General features: G+C 39.9%; 1 protein-coding gene across 1 annotated transcript; it reads right to left on the bottom strand.

The window, feature by feature from the left end:
* On the bottom strand, positions 5,637 to 17,457 carry LOC102187255 (zinc finger protein 546). The gene is given in 6 exon segments (XM_005692408.3): positions 5,637 to 7,869; positions 9,133 to 9,228; positions 10,904 to 11,030; positions 12,775 to 12,831; positions 12,833 to 12,862; positions 17,446 to 17,457. Coding segments are annotated over 6 exon segments (2,439 nt in total). The 3' UTR covers positions 5,637 to 5,752.

Raw genomic sequence — 17,457 nt, 5'->3', positions numbered from 1 at the left:
GCAGAAGATATTAAGAAGAGGTGGCAAGAATACACAGAAGAACTATATGAAATATATCTTCATGATCCAGATAACCACAATGGTGTGATCACTCACCTAGAGCCAGACTTCCTGGAATGTGAAGCCAAGTGGGCCTTAGGAAGCATACTATGAACAAAGCTAGTGGAGGTGATGGAATTCCAGTTGAACTATTTCAAATCCTAAAAGATGATGCTGTGAAAGTGCTGCACTCAAAATGCCAGTAGAAAACTCAGCAGTGGCCACAGGACTGGAAAAGGTCCATTTTCATTCCAATCCCAAAGAAAGGCAATGCCAAAAAATGTTCAAACTACCACACAATTGCACTCATCTCACACACTAGCAAAGTAATGCTCAAAATTCTCCAAGCCAAGCTTCAACAGTATGTGAACTGTGAAATTCCAGATGTTCAAGCTGGATTTAGGAAAGGCAGAGGAACCAGAGATCAAATTGCTAACATACAGTGGATCATCAAAAAAGCCAGAGAGTTCCAGAAAAACATCTGCTTTTGCTTTATTGACTATGCCAAAGCCTTTGACTGTGTGGATCACAAGAAACTGTGGAAAATTCTTCAAGAGATGGGAATACCAGACCACCTGACCTGCCTCCTGAGAAATCTGTATGCAGGTCAAGAAGCAACAGTTAGAACTGGACATGGAACAACAGACTGGTTCCAAATCAGGAAAGGAGTACATCAAGGCTATATATTGTCACCCTGCTTATTTAACTTATATGCAGAGGACATCATGAGAAATGCCGGGCTGGATGAAGCACAAGCTGGAATCAAGATTGCCGGGAGAAATATCAATAATCTCAGATATGCAGATGACAACACCCTTATGGCAGAAATCAAAGAACTAAAGAGCCTCTTGATGAAAGTGAAAGAGGAGAGTGAAAAAGTTGGCTTAAAGCTCAACATTCAGAAAACTAAGATCATGGCATCCAGTCCCATCACTTCATGGCAAATAGATGGGGAAACAATGGAAACAGTGACAGACTTTATTTTTTGGGCTCCAAAATCACTGCAGATGGTGACTGCAGCAATGAAATTAAAAGACTCTTGCTCCTTGGAAGAAGAGCTATGACCAACCTAGAAAGCATATTAAAAAGCAGAGACATTACTTTACCAATAAAAGTCCATCTAGTCAAGGCTATGGTTTTTCCAGTAGTCATGTATGGATGTGAGAGTTGGACTATAAAGAAAGCTGAGGGCCAAAGAATTGATGCTTTAGAACTGTGGTGGTGAAGAAGACTCTTGAGAGTCCCTTGGACTGCAAGGAGATCCAACTGATTTCCTAAAGGAAATCAGTTCTGAATGTTCATTGGAAGGACTGATGCTGAAGCTGAAACTCCAATAGTTTGGTCACCTGAAGAAAGAAAGAAATCAGGAAAAGACCCTGAGTCACTGGAAAAGACTCTGATGCCCGGAAAGATTGAAGGTGGGAGGAGAGGGGGACGACAGGGGATGAGATGGTTGGATGGCATCACTGACACGACGGACATGAGTTTGAGTAGGCTCTGGGAGTTCGTGATGGACAGGGAGGCCTGGTGTGCTGCAGTCCATGGGGTCATGAAGAGTTAGACATGACTGAGCGACTGAACTGAACTGAACTGAATTTATTAAAACAAACAAACAAACAAACTTCTAGATCTAACTGAATTTATGGCAAGGATATCAAAGATGTAGTCAATATATAAAAGTTCATTATATTTTATAGGCAGATTGTTTACAGTTTTTAGAGAAGAGTTAATTACAAATCTAAAATCTTATCAAAGAAAAAGAAAACTATAATACTGCCTCATATATGATTATAGATGGAAAAATTCTAAATCATATATTACCAAATGAACTTCAGCAGTACGAAAAAAATCACAGTATATTACAAGAATTGTTTAAAATTTACTTTTAAATTAAAACAAATCAAGGCACCAATAAACTTACATCAAGAAACAAACAGAAACAAATCAATACATCAATAAATTTAAGGTGAAAAATATAAGATTTCATCAATAGATAATAAAATGGTCTTGGACAAAATTCAGCAACCACTAGCAATTGAAGGAAATTATTTAGAAACAACAAGGAGAATTTATCTCCAAATAGAGTGAACATTATAGTAAATGATTAAGTACTGGGACATTTCTAAATTCAGAGAAATTGATGGCTGCAGTCCATCCTAAAGGAGATCAGTCCTGGGTGTTCATTGGAAGGACTGATGCTAAAGCTGAAACTCCAATACTTTGGCCCCATCATGTGAAGAGTTGACTCATTGGAAAAGACTCTGATGCTGGGAGGGTTTGGGGGCAGGAGGAGAAGGGGACGACAGAGGATGAGATGGCTGGATGGCATCACTGACTCAATGGACGGGAGTCTGAGTGAACTCTGGGAGTTGGTGATGGACAGGGAGGCCTGGCGTGCTGCGATTCATGGGGTTGCAAAGAGTTGGACATGACTGAGCAACCGAACTGAACTGAACATAACTGAAAGAATATATAATGTATGAACAGTTCTACTTTTCCATGTGTACAATTAAAGAAATTCCAGTTCACACAAACCAGTGGTCACAGACAAGCATATATCTGAAACTGAAAAACTGTTAAACCTGAACACTAAAAATTAAGAGGTTTAAATACATCATGGTATGTTCTTAGAAAAAAACTAGATCAAATAAGTGTTTAATTTTGTAGAAAGTATCATTTAAAGCACAAGCAGTTGACTGCAGAGGAAGGTATGAGCAACAGAGAAATACACCATGCATTTCCTTTCTCAACATAGGTCAGCACTTGCCACGGTTATCTGGACTGTCCATCTTGAGGGTCACTCTTCTTCAGTTATGGCAGCATTTTCAGTGGGTTCACATCCTGAAGATATTAGGTGTTGTGAATGAGGCTTCCTTAGTAAAGGTTAAGCAACAATAGGATAAACAAAGCTAAGCAAATTTTCTTTATTGTAGGCCTCTCAAGTCCTTGTATGATACTGAGCATTTTTTTCTTAGAAGGGATTTATTATTTAGACGTTCATAAGTGACCACAGAACATTTTCCTAGTACCATTAAATCTACTCTTCCCAGAGACATTCTTTTAGATAAGTTGGGTTAAGGCACTGGTTATCTATCTGTAATATTACAGACATGGTACTATTGTTAATCTCCTTCAGTGTGAACTTACACAGTGATTGAGTAGGAGGCAGTCTTTTTTCTCAGGAGTTGCATGATACACAGAGAGGTGAAATGTTACGATGGCTATGCATGCATGCTTATTCACTCAGTCACGTTCAACTCTTTATGACCACATGGACTGTGACCCCCCAGGCTCCTCTGTCCATGGAATTCTCCTGGCAAGAATACTGGAGTGAATTGCAGTTCCCTTCTCCAGGGATCTTCCCAACCCAGAGAATGAATCTGGACCTCTTGCATTGCAGGAAGGTTCTTTACTGTCTGAGCCACCAGGGAAGCCCCATGATGTCTAATGTCTATATTTATACTCAGATACTACAGTAAAAAATGTCAAAAATTATACAAAGCAAATAAGAGAACATATTAACAATCATTGATTCTAGAGAGGCCATTATATTATTCATTGCATTTTTATTTTATTTTTCCAAATAGATAGTGGTCTTTTCATTGTTAGTTTCTAATTTATCATGAATTTGGAGCAAAAAAAGCAGACAGTAACATGTCTGCTTTATGGATTATAAAAGAAAAAGCATTACAGTGCTCCCAGATTCTTTAAAAGCTTTCTCTCATAATCTCCACACTTATCAACTCTAGAGATTTCTTTCTCACATCAGTTTCTGGAAATGACTGCTTAATTTTAGAAGTGAAAGTTTATTTTACTAGACTTTATCCATAATTAAGTAAACAAAATGAAAGATAGTGGACAGTTTTTAAAAATTCCTTATATTCACAGGGTCTTCCTCTCACATGAATTTACTAATATCACTGAAAGTAATATTATTGAACACATTCTCTTCTAAAGGTCTTTTAAAATTAAAATTTCATCCTTAGAAAAGTATTATTAGGTAGGTACTATAATCACCCTAGATAGCATATTCAAAAGCAGAGACATTACTTTGCTGACTAAGGTCCGTCTAGTCAAGGCTATGGTTTTTTCCTGTGGTCATGTATGGATGTGAGAGTTGGTCTGTGAAGAAGGCTGAGCGCCGAAGAATTGATGCTTTTGAACTGTGGTGTTGGAGAAGACTCTTGAGAGTCCCTTGGACTGGAAGGAGATCCAACCAGTCCATTCTGAAGGAGATCAAACCTGGGATTTCTTTGGAGGGAATGATGCTGAAGCTGAAACTCCAGTACTTTGGCCACCTCATGCGAAGAGTTGACTCACTGGAAAAGACTCTGATGCTGGGAGGGATTGGGGGCAGGAGGAGAAGGGGACGACCGAGGATGGGATGGCTGGATGGCATCACGGACTCGATGGACGTGAGTCTGAGTGAACTCCAGGAGATGGTGATGGACAGGGAGGCCTGGCGTGCTGTGATTCATGGGGTCGCAAAGAGTCAGACATGACTGAGCGACTGAACTGAACTGAACTGAACTGAACTATAACCACCACTTTAAAACTGAGGCACAGAGGGGAAGAGTGTCTTGCCAATATCACATAGGCAGTGGTGGAATTATGAGAACTCTAGTAAAAATTTTGCCATGGCTAAAGTCTTCTCCCACATCTGTCACATTAACAGAATTGTTTTCTGTTGAAATGCTGTATAAAGTGTGGTCCATGTACTGATGCTGGTCCACAGATTGTTTGCTTCTGGTCTGCAATGAGTTAAGGTACAGACACTGAGAGCAAATATTTGTAGAGTTATTCACAGAAAGATGACAGGGCCAATTTTTGTCTGTTAAATCCAATAACAAAAAATTGGGGGAACTTCCCTGGTGGTCTAGCAGTTAAGAATCCATAAGGCAATGCAGGGTACATGGGTTCAATCCTGGTCCAGGAAGATTCCACATGCTGTGGGATAACTAAGCCTATGCGCCCCAACTACTGAGCCTGTGCTTTAGAACCCATGCTCTGTAAGAAGAGAAGTCACTGCAATGAGAAGCCCAGGCACCAAAACTAGAAAGAGTAGCCCCCTCTTGCTGCAACTAGAGAAAGCCCTCATGCAACAATGAAGACCCAGCACAACCCAAAATAAATATTTTTTTTAAATAGTAAAATAAATTGGGGGCTTTTGTTTTGTATGTTTGTTTGTCTTTCAGTTTTATTTATCTGGTAATCCAATTTCATTGTGCCTTTTAAAAGTACTGGTCAACAACAATTTTTGTGGGGAGGTGGTATCTTTCATCTTGGTTTGAAATGCACTGCAGCAGTATCATCCTCTAAAGTTAACCAAGACTGGGTGATGCTTTAATTTTTTCAGCTCTTTAAATCAATATATGTAGTATAAAACTATCTCTGTTAACTTTTAAGCATGAAGCAAAGGGGATTACCACATGTTCCCTAACAAGTAAAATTTTTCTTAATTATGAATTCTCTGTTATAAAAAGCATTTTCTAAAGGCCACTTTATCCTCTGTAGGGGCTTCCCCGGTAGCTCAGATGGTAAAGAATCCACTTGCAATGCAGGAGTTGTGGGTCAGGAAGATCCCCTGGAAAGCAAATGGTAACCCACTCCAGTATTTTTCCCTGGGAAATCCCATGGACAGAGGAGCCTGGCAGGCTAGTCCATGGGGTCACAGAAGAGTCAGACACAAGTTAGCAACCAATCAATATCCTCTTTACATTATGCATAGCGATTCCTCACTAATGTGATTTCTCTGATGTAAAGTGAGTTGATCACTACAAATAAAAGCCTTCCCACATTCTTTACATTTATAGGGTTTCTCACCAGTATGAATTCTGTGATGTCGTGTAAGTTCTGATTTAACACTAAAGGCTTTCCCACATTCTTTACATTTATAGGGTTTTTCACCGGTATGAATTGTGTGATGTCGAGTAAGTTCTGCTTGAAGACGGAAGGCACCCCCACATTCTTTACACCCATAAGGTTTCTCACCAGTATGAAGTCTAAAATGTTGAGTAAGATGATACCAGCGACTAAAGGTCTTTCCACATTCCTTACATTCATATGGAATCTCACCAGTGCGAATTCTTTGATGTAAGGTAAGTTGATAACTACAAATAAAAGCATTCCCACATTTGTCACATATGTAGGGTTTCTCCCCAGTGTGGATTCTGTGATGTTGAGTAAGATGATAGTGCCGACTAAAGGTCTTCCCACATTCGTTACATTCATAAGGTTTCTCACCAGTATGAATTCTCTGATGTTGAATAAGATGATTGCTACAGATAAAGGCTTTCCCACATTCCTGACATTTATAGGGCTTTTCACCGGTATGAATTCTGTGATGCTGAGTGAGTTCTGTTTGAAAGCGAAAGGCCTTTCCACATTCTTTACATACATAGGGTTTTTCACCGGTATGAATTTTATAATGTTGAGTAAGATTGTAGCGACGACTGAAAATCTTTCCACATTCTTTGCACTCATAGGTGTTGTCATTGGTGTGAATTCGCTGGTGTGAAATAAGTTGACTGCTACGAACAAAGGCCTTCCCACATTCCTTGCATTCATAGGGTTTTTCACAAGTATGAATTCTGTGATGTCTGGTAAGTTCTGCTTGAAGGCGAAAGGCCTTCCCACATTCTTTACATCCATAGGGCTTCTCACCAGTATGAATTCTGTAATGTTGAGTAAGATGATAGCGACTACCGAAGGTTTTCCCACATTCCTTACATTCATAGGGAATCTCACCAGTATGAACCCTCAGATGTAAAGTTAGCTGATAGCCACAAATAAAGGCCTTCCCACAGTCCTTACATTCATAGGGCTTCTCTCCAGTATGAATTCTACAATGCCGAGTCAGTTCTGTTTGGAGACGAAAGGTTTTTCCACATTCTTTACATTCGTAGGGTTTCTCACCAGCATGAATTCTATGATGTCGAGTAAGTTCTGCGTGGAAACTAAAGGACTTATCACAATCTTTACATTCATAGGGTTTGTCACCAGTATGAATTTTCTGATGTTGAACAAGGTATGAGCCATGACTGGAGGCCTTCCCACAGTCATTACATTTATAAGGTTTTACACCAGTATGAATTTTCTGATGTTGACTAATATGTCGTTGTACCCTAAAGGTCTTTCCACAAATTTTACATTCATAAGGCCTCTCACCAGTATGAATTCTTTGATGTTCAGTAAGCTGATAATGAAGTCTAAAGGCCTTCCCACATTCCTTACATTCATAAGGTCTCTTCCCAGCATGAATTGTCTGATGTACTCTAAGGTCTCGAACACGACTAAAGGTCTTCCCACATTCTTTGCACTCATAGGGTTTCACACCAGAATGTATTCTCTGATGTTCAGTAAGGTGATAATGAAGCCTAAAGGTCTTCCCACAATTGTTACATTCATGGGGTCTCTCCCCAGCATGAATTGTCTGATGTACTCTAAGGTCCCCCACACGACAAAAGGCTTTCCCACATTCCTTGCATTTATAGGGTCTCTCACCAGTATGAATTCTTATATGCTGAATAAGGTATGACTGTTGTCTAAAAGCCTTCCTACATTCCTTACATTCATATGACTTCTCTATAGCATGAATTTTCTCATGTAGAGGAAGAACTACATGTTTTTGGATTATCATTTGACTAGCACATCTCATTTGATGTCCTTCTTGTCTCTCAAACTCATGTTTACGCTGCAAATCATTTCTGAAAATGGTGTCTTCATGGATAGAAGCTTGACTTCCGTCCACTGTCTGCAACTGAAACAAATATATTCCACAAATATCCTTTTCTGGAAATAACTTCTTGGTGAAATACTTAGATTCCAAATCTGGAGGAAAAAAAGGAAACAAATGCTGTGATGTGATTTCTCTATGTTGGGGGTAGAATAAGGGATTGCATCTTATAGTCAAAATAAAAGACAAACTAAGAATAACACAGATTAGAAGTTGAGTTTTAGAGCAGAGGTCGGCAAACTTTTTCTGTAAAGAGCCAGATAGTAAAAATTTTGCCTTTATAGGACATATGGTCTTTGTGACAATTACCCAGCTCGGCTGTTATAAGCTCGAAGGGAGCCTTAGACAGTATATAACTGAATAAGTGTAGCTATGTTGTAATACCATATATGGTATATGGACAAAGAAATTTGAATTTCGTAAAATTTTTGTTTCACAAAATATTCTTACTTTGATTTTTTTTCAACCACTAAAAATGTAAAAACCAGTTTTAGCCTGTGAGCCATTCAAAAGTAGATGATAAGCTGTTTGTCTTCTGGATCCTGATTTAGAGAACTCTAAATTTTCACACAATCTGAAAGAAGGCAAAAGGCTTCAGAAAATGATGTGATGCTAAAAGAGGGTAAAATAAGTGATTGGATGAACAAGTTGAGTCAGTGGTCCCCCTACTTAGGATGAATGCAGGGGAGTTCCTTACGTATACTGCTTTTTGGGCAACAACCCAAACAAAGGAATGAAAATCTATAGGAACAACTTCTGAATGTCTTTATTTTTAATCTTTTTCATCAGATGATTCTGACGCAGATCACTTTGAGAATGTGTACATAATTTTTTCCCCAAAGGTTTCTCTTTAATCTCTTAGAATAAAATTCAGACAAATTACCACAGATAAAAACGTACCACCATATTGCCTTGCTTCTCTGTACAGGTCATCTTCTTTACTACAACATGTAGGAATCTATATCAATAGTACTTAAACTTGGGCACAGTCTTGCTTTCAAGTAAGTTGGAAATGTGTATAAAATGATTTTATGGAATGGAGAAAAGAACAGAAGTGTAAATATAGACGAGGACTTGGAAACATAGATAAAATTGTTGTCAATGGGGAAAAGAGAACGCAGTTCACTCTTTGAAATGGGAGGGAAATAGAAGAGAAGTGAAATAAGCAGCATGACAAACTAGGGTAAAAATGAAGTGCTTTTGGGGGCTCATGTTGGGGGATTTTAATGTTTTCCCAGAAATCAGGCCTTTTCCCCTGGGTCTTGGGCCTTTGAAAGGAGCCTTCATCTCAGGGCCATGTGTCTACCTGACCCAGAGGGTGTGATGGGATTCCCCTTGGCTGATCTGCCTTCACTCACCTGTGAACCAACTTCCTGTTCCTTCTCTCATTATCATCCAGGGCTCTTTCTCTTGCTCCAATAAAGTAATCATGTCTGGCTTAGGAGTGGAACATCCTGCTCACAAGAAAGAAATGCCACATGACTTACAACAAACAAAAACCTTAAGTTCAAAATGACTTAATTTAGACTTGGTTACATTTATATTAAACTCTAGGTCAAAGTGTGTGTGTGTGTGTGTGTGTGTGTGTGTGTGTGTGTGTGTGTGTGTGTGTGTGTGTGTATGCACTCAGTCCTGTCTGACTCTTTGTGACTCTATGGACTGTAGCCCCCAGGCTCCTCTGTCCGTGGAATTTTCCAGGCAAGAATGCCAGAGTGGGTTGCCATTTCCTACTCAAAGGGATCTTCCCGACCCATGGATCAAATCTACATCTCTTATGCCTCCTGCACCAGCAGGTGGATTCTTTAGCACTGTGCCACCTGGAAAGTCCTATATAGATAAAATTGAAAAAGCCATTGAAGAATATTCACATTTAGATGGATTGATGGTCATAGGACTAAAGAGGCCAAATAGGGGAGGGAAAAGGTCTGTTCTGCTTTTAAAGGCAGTATAGAAAGGCATTGAGGACACAGACTCTGGAGCCCTATGGTCTGGGTTCAAATACTCTGTCACTCACCAGCTGTTATTCTTTCCATGTGTTATGCTTTTATCAGTGTAAATGGGGCTTTTATTACCTTAGAGGACTCTTGTGAGAATTAAATGAATTAATATATATAAGAGCTTGCAAGGATGCCTAGCATGCAGTATTATTTTTGTTGCTGTTCTTATTTTAGTAAAAGAAAAATTTCTTGTTATTGTTTAGTCATTAAGTCATGTCTGACTCTTTTTCGACACCATGGACTGTAGCCCGCCAGGCTCCTCTGTCCATAGGATTTTCCAGTCAAGAATATTAGAGTGGGTTGCCATTTCTTTCTCCAGGGGATCTGCCCCATTAGGGATCAAACCCATGTCCCCTGAAACAGCAGAAGGATTCTCTACCACTGAGTCACCTGGGAAGCCCAAAAGAAAAATATTGTCTTCAAAAATACTTCCACTACCTCAGAATTCTTTCAATAGAAAATGTAAGATTCACAGACTAGAATTTTCAACCACAAAGTAGGTTAGAGAGAATATGTCTCTTCTAGGATGGGATGTGTTTACTTCAATTTTGAATGAATACTATTGGGGACTTCCCTGATGATCCAGTGGTTAGGACTCTGTGCTTTCACTGCAGGGTGGGGGGTGTGTTTGATCCCTGGATGGGGAACTAAGATCCTGCATGCCAAGTGGCACAACTGAAAAAAAAAAAAAGGAAATGAATATTGTTAATCCATCCAACACTATATAAACTGTAGAAGCTCCTCTGATGATCACGAAAACACAAAACTCTGAGACTACCTAATCTCTCTGCAGGTAGGCCAGACCTGAACACAGAAGAGCTCCAGGAATTCTGAGCATGCACATTATATGACACCTGGCTTCTCTGAATACATTACAGGACTCAAACCTAGAAATAATGTAGAATAACGGGCAACTGTAGGAAGGGCCAGAGGAAAGAGTGAAGGTCACTGAAGGATGGAGAAGATGGCACTCAACCAAGTGCCCATTTCCAACCCAATAATACTCAAACCATTCTTTCAAAATAGGGGAAAGCCATTCAGCTGGTGTCTTAAAACAGCTCTGAAATTCAACAGTGGAGAAAACTGGTATTCCAGAAGGCAGATTGTCAATTATTTGTGCAGATATCCTTACCCAAGGAGACCAGGTTGCTGTAGTTCTCCAACATCACATCCCTGTACAAGGCCCTCTGAAAAGGGTCCAGGCACTCCCACTCTTCCTGGGAGAGGTCTATGGCCACATCCCTGAATGACAAGGACATCTGAAATGACAGACCCATGTATTATAAACAATGTTTTAACTGTCTTTTCAAAAGGGGGAGCCTGCTTTGTAGGAAAGAGGCAATATAACAAGCAGTTAACCTGGCATCAAGCCCGTAACATGTATGGAAGAAAAAGAAAATCAATAATTTGTAAAATGGAGTGCCTACATACTTTTGAAGAATACAGTTGTTACAAATAGAATGTCCTGTATATCATGTAATGAATCAATAAAGTTTTCCAGTGAAATAAAATCATATAAACAAGCACATTGCCTATCATGCGAATAGTTTAAGCTATGAATAAATGTGAGTTATGTTCTGTTTTCCTTTCAAAAAATTAAAAGAAAAAATAAGTATGAATTGTTTTTCCCCCAAATACTCCCAAATCTCTAAGAAAATAGGACTTTACCGACATTTGATTTGGCGCAGTTGGTAATGAATCCACATGTCAGTTCAGGAGACACAAGAGACACGAGTTTGATCCCTGGGTCAAGAAGAGCCTCTGGAGGAGGAAATGGCAACCTACTTGCAATATTCTTCCCTGGAAAATCCCATGGACAGAGGAACCTGGCACGCTACAGTCCATGGGGTTGCAAAGAGTCAGTCATGACTGAGCACAGCACAGCGGCAGACATTTGATTTAATCAATATTCAGGTTCATTATTATGCAAGATAATGTCATAAGCATTTTCCCTTGTCATAAAAGATGACAAATTCTTTTATTTACTGGCTGGCTATTCATCCATCTTGTGGATATATCGGACTAATCCTTCTGTCACTTTTAGGCATTTAGGTTGGACAAAATGTCTAAGGTCTCCCCCAGTCCCTTTAAAAGTGAAAAGTGAAAGTTGCTCAGTCGTGTCTGACTCTTTGTGACCCCATGGACTATACAGTCTATGGAATTCTCCAGGCCAAAATACTGGAATGGGTAGCCTTTCCCTTTTCCAGGGGACCTTTCCAACCCAGGAATCGAACCTAGGTCTCCCACATTACAGGCGGATTCTTTACCAGCTGAGCCACAAGGGAAGCCCTAGTGTTTCTTTCTAAAGCTCAGTCCCTTTAGCCTTTCTTCATTCCCTATTAGGGATCTGGGAGGGTCTTCCCACCTGCTACCACCACCATCCATCAGGAACACTTATTTGGATCCTAAGCTGAAGGATGGTGATGTAGGATGATCCACAATGACACTGATGTCACTAGAGACCCGCACACCCTCCTCAAGCACAAAACTGACTTCTGTCCTGTTATCTATCCTTCTGGGGGGATAGACCCTTGGAAAGACCCTTGAGATTCTGACATGCAGGCCTCAATCACACTCCAACCTAGTCTTATAAACCTCTTACAATATGAGATCTCATCATGTGCAAAAAAATCAACACTAAATTCCATCTTATCAACCGGAAACACTCAGGTCTGTGGAGTCTTAACGGACCATCATCTCTGTGTCATGGAATCATGACTCTAACGAGAGAAGTTCAAGGATTTCCCTCAAGCAACTTCACCCAATGGTCCTGAGAGAGACTCAGTCCTTGGAGAGGTGATGAAATAGGTGAACACCAGAGAGAGAAACGAGGGGCAAAGAAGAAGGCCACTAGGTTGTGTGGCTCCATCCTTCACTGAGATCAGAGTGATTGAGGGCAACCTGAGCAATAGTGCTGTCTCAGGAAGGAAGTTTCAGGATAATAAACATGATCACATGAATTCAAAAACCACAGCATCTCAAGGAGGAGAAACGTGAACTTACATGGGCCATGGTTGTAGAACTGCAAGAACGTGGTAGTCCTCTTTGGGCTTCCTCCACTCGAAAAGCACAGAATCCAGAGAAGCCAGGACTGGGGGAGGAATAAGAGACTCTGAGACCAGCCATGTCTCAAAGGAATCCCAAAATGACTTAGTTAATACGATCCTGTTTTGCCTTCTTTGTATTTCTATCCCCATAATATCCCACATACAAATCAGAAGAGAAAAGAGGGAGCCTAAATGAAGCCAAACCTTCACTATACCACAGGGAACAAGCTGCACAAGTCAGGATACAAAGCAGGGGCTTCCTGCATGAAGCCAGACCAGGCCCTCCAGCAGAAGGGTCTCCAGGGACTTCCCTGGTGGTCCAGTGGCTAAGACGCCGAGCTCCCAATGCAGGGGGCCAGGGTTCAATCTCTGGTCATTGAACTAGATTCCACATACTGCAAAGATCCCACAAGCCACAACAAAGATGGAAGATCCCACATGTAGCAACTAAGACCCAGCGCAGCTAAGGAAAGAAAGAAAAAAAGGGTCTTCAGTCCACCCAAATTTCTGATGATACTGATCTATATCTGTTCCATTAGTCTCACTTTGAATCTAACATCATTAGAAGCAAAACTGTAAGATATGAAGTTGTGCTATCCAATACAAGAGCCACATATGGCTATTTAAATCAAATCAAATTTAAGTAAAATTGAAAGTTCACTGCCTCAGCTGCACCAGCCACATTTCGAGTCCTTGAGAGCCTCATGTGGCTAGTAGCTACCATACTGGAGAATGTAAATATAGAACATATCGATCTTTGCAGAAAGTTCTACTGGACAGAGCTGGTATGAATCATACAGCCTAAATTTCATTTTTCACCACAGAGTTCCCCTAAACTCAGAATAAACTGGTCAAAAGCTGACAGAGGTTGCTAGAGAAATACTATCTCCTCTCTATGAACTCCCAAGAAATGTGACCTCTAGTGGCTTTATGACCTCCTGTTGTTGTCTAGTTGCTCAGTCGTGTCCAGCTCTTTTTCAACCCCATGGACTGTAGCCCACCAGGCTCCTCTGTTCATGGGATTTCCCAGGCAAGAATACTGGAATGAGTTGCCATTTCCTTCTCCTGGGGATCTTCTGCATTGCAGGCAGATTCCTTACCACTGAGTCACCAGGGAAGCCCTTATTACCCCTTATTACCTCCTATCTCATGCTTATTCTGTCTATTTTGACTTTATATTATTTGCTATATTATAAGAAACTTAAGGATAGTGACTATGTTTCAATACTGTATTCCTCTAACTACTATCATAAGATTCAGCATACTGTGAGCCCTAATGTCTGTTATTCAACCACAATTCCATTTTTAGGCAGTTTTTCTTAGCACACTAAGATATATGTGCAAGATGTTTATCATATAACAACTTAGAATAATCAACTGTTAGAAAAATAAATAGCTACAGGAGGCAACAGGTCGAATAAATTATGGTCAGTTTTTTACCCCCCTTTGAACTTTTTATTTTGTTTTGGGGTATAGCTGATTAACAATGTTATAATAGTTTCAGGTGAACAGTGAAGGGACTCAGCCATATATATACATATATCCCTTCTATCCCAAACCCCCTCCCATCCAGGCTGCCATGTAACATTGAGTAGAGCTCTATGTGCTATACAGTGGGTCCTTGTTTGTTATCCATTTTAAATACAAAATTATGGTCAGTTTTGATGGCACACTAAGGCCCCTATTAATACCGATTATACTGGTCCATATTTAATGTTGGAGAAGGATATTCCTGATGAATTACTGACTGATACAGGCAAATTAAACAAGTATGGGGAATTCTCTGAGTGTCCAGTGGTTAGGGCTCTGTGCTTTCACTGCTTAGGGCCTAGGTTCGATACCTGGTGGGGGAACTAAGATCTTGCAAACCGAGTGGTGCAGTCGGAAAAAAAAAAAAAAAGTATGTAAAATTAAGGGAAAGATTATAATGTCATTCATAACACAGACTCTGTTGTTGACTTTCAGAATGTAAGTCCTAATCTGACAGCTGCCAACTTCTCAGTTAGTTTATTGATAAACTAGGGATAAGAACAGTACCAATCTCCTACAGTTGTCACGAAGACTGGGATATTACATAGCATTTAGTGACAGGTAATTGCTAAATAAAAGTTAGATGGCATTGTTATGAACTTATTTTGTACTTGCTATTTTTATAGTAAAATTTGCGTCTCAAGCCCACTTTTTTTTATAATGGTATTTTACATATTTTAGAGGCAAGGCTTGAAAGTGCTAAGTAGATCTCTCCTCATCCTTGCTGCTACAAAAGAAGAGACACCATTGTTCAACATAAAGCTGATAAAGAGAACCTAATAAGGCATTAAATGGAGAATGTTAATAAGAGGTTCAATCTTACTCTCCTGCCCTATGTAAAGATTTACATTAATATTTATAGTTATTACCATTTTATTCTGCTTTCTACTATTATAAACCTGCCTTCCAAAATGTTGTTTGCATTTAAAGATACTTGGACTAGACAGGTTATCACTGTGTTCTGTTAAAGCAACTTAATTTTTTAAATATTTATTTATTTAGGCTGTGCTGGGTCTTAGTTGCGGCATGTGGGATCTAGTTCCCTGACCAGAGATCGAACCTGGGCTCCCTGCATTGAGAGCATGGAGTCTTGGCCACTGGACCACCAGCAAAGTCCCAAGAGCAACCTAAAAAAGTTTAATCCTGAAGGGCTATCTTATTTGATAAATTGTGCCAATAATTATTCATAGTTGATTTATATAATACAAATTTGGAGGTATAAATACTTGGCAGGTTTATGAAGCATCACTGACATGTTCCCCTTCTTTCTATATTCATGGAGATATAAGAAACCTCTGCTTTGGTAGAATTACTTTTTCCAAATAAGAGTTGTGGAATCTGTGTCCTTTGAATATTCAATTAGAACAGTTTCCATTCTGCACACACATGCATACACACACACATATACAGGTTCACAGAAAAAACTTTTGCTAAAATAAACCTCCCCCAAATATTAATCATAATGCCAGGGCTATTTTACTTTCTTTTTTACAAGTCCTTCATGTAATATAACTGAATAACTTCTTTAAAAAAATTAGCATCAATTCCATAATATTAAGTATACAACAAATCTATATCCAATTAAAAATATTTGAAAATCTTGGAAGCAAATCTGTTTGACATGTGTGGGAATAGTAAGGGAATCAGTATGACCATTATAAATAAAGACTAACAACTCGTGAACATTCTTCTTCAATATAATAAGACCTTTCCACAGATAAAATTCTCCTCTGAATGAACATATCAGGTGAGGGGCATTGCAGACTAAATAAGAAAATGTGGGCAAAGCAGACAGACAGTGTTTGATTCATTTCCCCTCTCTCCACTGAATAATCAATTGAAACATCACTTTGGATATAACCCTTGTAAAATATCTCTGAATCCCAATAATAGTAAATGAAATTCATATAACATTTAAAATTGGAGTATTATTGTTCATCACAATGAATCTTACTTCACTCATATGCACATTTTTTTCTTTTGACAAACTCTTCATAAGCAAATCTCAACCCATCAATTCCCTAGAAAAAACCTTACACATGATGACAGATTTCCGTGATTTCCAATCACATTCCTGCTCTAAACACCTTAAAAAGCAGATGCCCATGTTACTGACACCAATCAGACCACCTCTGCTCTTGCCTCACTTTTAAACTGAGGTTCTGCAGGACAGCAATGATGTGATTCCACTTAAATATTCATCTCATTTGCTTTATTAAGCAGAGTTGTAACTTTAGACTTCAGGATATATATTTACTATTACAAAAAGTGAATGAGAGGGTGACCCATCTGTATGGCCGCTCATTTATTGGGAAAGAAGAATAGGGCTAGAATAGGCCACTGATATTTCAGAAAAAGAAAAGCAAATGTTTCTAGGTACTAAAAATAAAAATGCATTTACAAACAAAGAGAAAGTAGAAGCTCACCTGATCTGCACTTTTAGATGGGGAAAATTTTTTCCTTTCTCTTCAGGATCCTTCTTGTGAAGACTGGCAGGACTGGGGAAGAAGGAAATCATGAGACACCAAGCCTTTCTTAGAGCACAGCCAGATAGGTAATGTCCCCTCCAGGGCCACATCAGCTCTGCCTCATGCCTGTGACCAGATGGGAGCCTGTCTTTGACATGATAGCCGACTCCTATCCTAACCACCTCAGAGTTAAGGGGATGCTGTGGTTCTGAAAAATGCAGCAGCACCCACATTGCCTCCAAGTAAGGACCCCTCTCACCATTTCCTCCCAGGAGTCTGTTTCGGAGACACTTTTAGCTCTAAAAGCCCCATCCCAAGGCCAGGATTGTGCTTTCTTGCTGGGAACTTTCATCCTGGGGTTCAGTCTTGGACTTTTCTCTTGGGGACATAGCTCTGTGCAGACACAGGGCTGAGGGGAGGGAGGGGAAGGCAGCAAGAGCGTGGGTCAGTCACACTCATCACTGAACCAAGTACCAGTATCAGACTGACAACCGCGCGCGCACACACACACACACACACACACACACACACACACACACACACACAGAGTTACACAATCCATTTCCTCCTCTCCTCCTGCCCGCACACGCCTGAGGCTGCAGGCAGAAAAGGCTCCCTGGGGTCCTCACTTTGGGCGGCAT

Source organism: Capra hircus, chromosome 18 (genome assembly GCF_001704415.2).
Source record: "Capra hircus breed San Clemente chromosome 18, ASM170441v1, whole genome shotgun sequence".
Lineage (NCBI taxonomy): Eukaryota > Metazoa > Chordata > Mammalia > Artiodactyla > Bovidae > Capra > Capra hircus.
Note: the sequence above shows the minus strand (reverse complement) of the source record. Positions and strands in the feature narration are given on the sequence as shown.